At 31.4% G+C, this 5807-nt stretch overlaps 1 protein-coding gene across 2 annotated transcripts; it reads left to right on the forward strand.

Moving 5' to 3' along the window:
• The first annotated feature begins 241 nt into the window (after positions 1 to 241).
• On the forward strand, positions 242 to 5245 carry LOC120088793 (putative flavin-containing monooxygenase 1). 2 transcript variants are annotated; one of them, XM_039046233.2, is made up of 5 exons: positions 242 to 779; positions 2672 to 2912; positions 3007 to 3182; positions 3262 to 3617; positions 4701 to 5245. In XM_039046233.2, exons 1-5 carry the CDS (start codon positions 336 to 338, stop codon positions 5041 to 5043), a joined length of 1560 nt encoding a protein of 519 aa, XP_038902161.1. In that variant the 5' UTR covers positions 242 to 335; the 3' UTR covers positions 5044 to 5245. The 2 variants fall into 2 exon arrangements, with proteins under 2 accessions (XP_038902161.1, XP_038902162.1); XM_039046234.2 differs by having other exon boundaries at positions 277 to 779; positions 4751 to 5245.
• Positions 5246 to 5807: the final 562 nt, after the last annotated feature.

Consider the following 5807-nt stretch of genomic DNA (forward strand, 5'->3'; position numbering starts at 1 on the left):
ATACATGATATAAATACGATACGATATGGTGATACGTTAATTTATAAAAAACTAAGATGTTCATATGTTGTACTACTAGAATTTTTTCTATTAAAATATAGCAAAAGCGTACCCTCTTATCACGTGAGTTGCAAACCGGTAGAGTAGTAATTTCACACTTTCAAAAAGTCAAAATTAATCCAAAGCGGAAAAAAAAACACAAAAATAATATAAAATTCTTTTCCACGCCTCAGTTTTTGTCATCTATAAATAGGGCAATTTCCCATTTGTAATTGTATCGACAATAGATATACTTGGGAGACAAGAAAGCCCATTTTTAGGGGACATTGGAGACAATGGAACCGAAGAAAGTGGCGATCATCGGAGCCGGAATTAGCGGGCTAGCGGCTTGCAAATATATTCTATCCAAAGGATTGGTTCCAATTGTGTTGGAGGCTAGAGGGGCCATTGGCGGCGTTTGGAACGAGACACTCAAGTCGACAGTATTGCAAACGCCTAAACAGATATTTCAATTCTCCGATTTCTCTTGGCCGAAATCGGTGACGGAAGAATTTCCGTTGTATAATAAAGTTCTCGATTACATCAGATCTTACGCCGAACATTTCGGATTGATGAAGTACATCAGACTCAACTCCAGAGTCCTTAGTATGGAGTATGAAGGCTTCTCCGACAAGGAGATTGAAGGTTGGACTCATTGGGGCAACTCTGGCAACGCCTTTGCTGAACATAGTAAATGGAGGATCAACGTCGTTGACGCTCGGACTAATGTTCCGCTCCCGGTGAGTTTAACGTTGCCTTTCCCACCAATAAACACGTCCTTAATACATATACATTTTATTTCTTGAATTTTCAAATTTTCCTTTTAGTCTTCCAATTTTCAGAAATATATATTTAAAAACTCCCTTTAATAATTTTTTATTTTAAATAATTATATGACAGTTAAAAAATAATAATTTTAGGATGAAAAGATAATTTTTAAAAATTAATTTACTGATTTAAAACTTCACATCATGATTTAAAATAATAATAAAATTGTTTCTAGAACCTTTAAAACCTATTATTAAAAAGAATAATTGCAATTGAGTGTATAAGATCATTTTAAAAAAATTGCAAATATAGACAAGTCTATCGACCATAGATTTCTATTGTTAATAGGCTTTTACCAATGATCTAGTCTATCACTTATAGATTCCTACTAATAATATAGTCTATTATTGATAGACTATTTAAATTTGACTATATTTACAATTTTTTTTACATTGTGTTATATCTGTTAATACTTTAGGTCTAATGTCTATATTTGCAACGGTCCTTATAAATTTACATTTTAAAAACTAAAAACCAGACTCAATATCAAAGAAAAGAAACTATACATGCGAGTATATTTCTAAAATGTTTAAAAAGGGAATGCTAGTAGATCATATTAATCTTCATTTTTCAAAAAAATAAATAAATAAATCAACAATAAACTAATAAAAAAAAAAGGAAAAATTGTTATAAATGTTAAAACAACTAAAAGTATTTTTAAGGATAACAAAATACCAATATCTATCTGTGATATACACTGATAAAAGTTGACAGACTATTATCATATATCACTGATAAATATTGATATTTTGCTATATTCGTAAATATTTTGATTCATTTTACTATGTTTAAAAATAAAGCTAAAACAAAAAAAAAAATCTATTTTAAAGATTTATTGAAAATACAATAACTCAAATTGGACATTTTTGAGTAATGGGCTAAAAATAAAATGGAGTAAAACTCAATTTACAAGGACCAAATAGTATTTTAACCTAATCCAATGGGTTACGGTAGGTTACAAACTTATTTGGATTAGGTTGGTTTCAATTAATTAAAAACTTTACAGGATTGGTTGTTTCTTGGGTTTTCCTAAAATTAATTTTCATCCAGACAGTACCGAATCAACTTAAACTTATTATTAGATTACTTTTTTTTCTTCTTATGATACAATTATTATATATATAATCATTCTCCAACAATTATTAAAACATAAATTTTAATGCCATTGTAATATGAATTTCAATAAATATATTAAAATTGAGTTGTATATCTAAATTTAATATTTCAAATAAATACAATATATTGTACATATAAAAATTTCCTTTTCTTAAAAAATTTTAAATAAATGATTCGAAAAATTTATTTCAATCCAATTTAAAAATTTTATGGTTGGGTGGAGTTGAAAATATTCACAAATCGCATAACTTGGTTAGGTTTAAATTGCATCTCAATTCGACTCAACCCAACCATGAACATCCATTGTCTTATCGATAAGTCTTTAAACTTTCAATTTTCTATTGAATAGATTCTTTTTAAATTAATAAATATGGTCTTAAACTTTCAATTTTATTTTAATAGGTGTCTGTTATATTCAATAATTTTATATAGATATATTATACATTGAATTAATTTTGTGTTTAATGTATTATTAAACTTCTAATTTTGCATTTAATAAATTAATAAACTTTGAAAATGATTGATAAAAAAAATAATACATGTAAACAAGTTTCTTTTTGTTAAATTGAGTTTAGCTCGGGCCATAATCTATGTAGAATTTGGAGGTTATTTTTGAAATAATGAAAAAAAAAAAATCAAGGTTATTTACCCGCTTCAATTTTCACATGACAACGGCGGCAATTTTCAGGTGGTGGTGGCAGATTTCGTAGTACTCTGCGTCGGAAGATTCAGCGATGTTCCAAATATCCCCGTATTCCCTCCCAATAAAGGCCCTGAAGCTTTCAAAGCCGGTAAAGTTCTTCACTCTATGGAGTATTCCGCCATGGATTTCGAAAGTGCTACGAAGCTCATCAAGGACAAGCAAGTCACTATCGTCGGTTTCCACAAGTCCGCTCTCGACCTCGCCATGGAATGCGCCAATACCAATGGTAAATTTCAATTTTCCCCAACCCTCTCAAATTTCTCTCCTCAAACATCTCGATTTCTCCCTTATCCACCGTTTTCTTCCTCTCTAATTTGCAGGCCCTAACAAACCCTGCACTATGCTTTATAAAACCAAGCACTGGATCCCTCCTGATACTCGTCCATGGGGGATTTCTTTTGGTTTTCTCTTCATGAATCGATTTGCTGAGCTTATGATTCACAAACCTGGCGAGGGTTTCCTTCTCTATCTCCTCGCCATTCTTCTTTCCCCAATTGTAATTATCGTTTCTCTAACTCTATTTTTCTTTTCTATTTCTTTCTGTTTTGAAGTATTAGTGTCTTGTTTCTTTATAGAGATGGTTGTTCTCGAAGATTGTGGAAACCCATGTGTTGAGGAAATTAAACTTGGCCAAATATGGGATGGTGCCAGAGCAAAGCTTTCTACAAGACATTGGCTCCTGTATATACTCAGGATTGCCTGAAAACTTCTACGACAAAGTGGACGAAGGAAGTATAATTTTGAAGAATTCCCCAAGTTTCACCTTCTGTGAAGAGGGTGTCATGATCAAAGGAGAAACCAAACCGATTCGCTCAGATTTGGTCGTTTTGGCTACTGGATACAGAGGGGATTTAAAGCTTAAAGATATCTTTGCTTCCCCTACTTTTCGGGATTACATGTCTTTTGGTGATTTAATAGTTCCCATGTACAGGTTAGGCCTTTGTTCTTCCTCAAATCTACATATCTCCTTTAAAACTATTGAATTGCTCCGGAAATTGTGTTCACTCTTTTTTTTTTCCCTTAGATTAGATGTTGGTAGGAACTAGTTTAGATTACATAACTAAAATCAGAAGAAAACAAAATGGTTTCCATTCTAAAGGAATGAAATAATCTTGGCTCCATGCATACATTCATCATAACAGAGGAGACCAACATGAATCCATCCCCATATCATTGTTGTCCAAACTGTAATATCTGCAATGACTTGAATAAGAATAACATTCCTCAAGTAAGATTATATTTATTGGAGAATAAATAGCAGTACAGACAATGTTAAATCACCATTAAATCCAACAGATTACTCCTGATGGTCTATTACTAGGATCTCAAACACTCTAAGAGAGCACACAGAAATATATTGCAATATCAAGAGAATTTATAATAATAGCAATAGGCCGATTTTAAAAAGGCTATCTCTCTTCCAAGTCCCACAATCCCACCAAAATAAGACTATTAGTACTTACAAATTTATTAGTATGTTCTAATTAATAAAGAAATGTTACATATAGTGCACAATGGAGATGATCTCATTAGCCCTTCTATCTATATGGCCTAATATTGTAGATTTAGAGCAATTTTTGGTCATTAAACACAAAAGAGAATTTTGCTTGCCAACTTCGGAAGCTGTATCTAAAGCCGCAATATAATATATTTTTTGGAACCAGTTAACTTACTTTTATCAACAATCGAGCTTTTCATTGTAGAAGCTAGTACATATTACATGTAAGTATATTAACTTGAACTTCCATTTCTTGAATAACGTCATGATTGAGAACTACAAATTGAAACATATCACATTTCTATTCACACATGTTCAAGAAGCCACTTGATGAATTTATCATTTGTCTTCCATTTTGATCTTATTATGTTAGCATTTAGTCTTACTAAAGATTTCATAAGGTTTTATTGACAACAAAATATAGTAGAATCAAACCATTGTCGAGGTGCATGGAAGCTAACTCCTATAAACATTGAATCCCAACAATATTGTGCATTTTTGTTCCCATTTGTCCAGGCAATGTATTCATCCAAGAATTCCACAGTTAGCTGTGATTGGTTTTACAGAAAGCAATTCAAACTTGTACACCTCAGAATTAAGGAGCCGATGGCTGGCGGAGTTTCTAGATGGCACATTCAAGCTACCAAGCATCAAAGAGATGGAGAAGGACATAGCTAACTGGGAGAAGTGTCTGAAGCTTTATTCAGGCCCTGCCTACAAGCGAGGTTGCATTGCCATCTTCCATAATTGTTATAATGATCAGTTGTGTAAGGACATGGGATGGAACCCTAGGAGGAAAAAGGGCTTCTTTGCTGACTTGTTTCTGCCTTATGGCCCTTTAGACTATGCCTCCCCTTGATAATTTAGAACAAACAAACTTCCCCATATCCCTATGATATCCAATAAATGTTGCACTCAGCAATAGTCTAAGCTCTTTTTTTTTTTTTTCTTTCTTTCTTTTTTTTTTTCTTTTTTCTTTTTGTTTTTTTCTTTCTACTTCCTTTTAAATCATATTAGTACGATTACATAAGATATGATATGTGATTTCTGGTCTACCCATACCTATTCGAGTTCGTTAAATAACCGTTACATGATTGTTGATTTAGTTCAAATGACAACCAATCTAGTTGGTAAAAACGTCTCATCAAGTAATTTTTAAGTCTCATCATTTATACTTTATTAATAAAAAAGATACGTTTGAATTCTTGAGCCTAATTATGTATTAAAACATCAATTGCCAAAAATATCGAGTAGAAAAATCTTGAAAATCACATAAAATATTCAAATTAGTATACCTTTCTGCATTAATCCTTTTCTTACTATGTCAGCTTGTATCATATTAAGTCAATTATGTGTTAATAAATCAGGGTTACATGATACCTTAAAGGAGTAATGGTGGTTAATGTGGAATTCTAATAATTCTCATTTTTTTAAGGACTATCAAGCTTTTAAACCTAAGTTGGATTTGGACATTCACATGCTTCATTTCCACAAACGATATTATTATCAAACGGAACTTCCATAATTATTTATGCATAAAGTAATGTTATAAATCTTATAATTAAACATTATAAAAAAATTGTCAAAAAAAATTTATATCATAATTTTTTTTCAGGAGTGTTG

Source organism: Benincasa hispida, chromosome 10, assembly GCF_027475165.1.
Source record: "Benincasa hispida cultivar pf3 chromosome 10, pf3_genome.v1.1, whole genome shotgun sequence".
In the NCBI taxonomy this organism is placed as follows: Eukaryota; Viridiplantae; Streptophyta; class Magnoliopsida; order Cucurbitales; family Cucurbitaceae; genus Benincasa; species Benincasa hispida.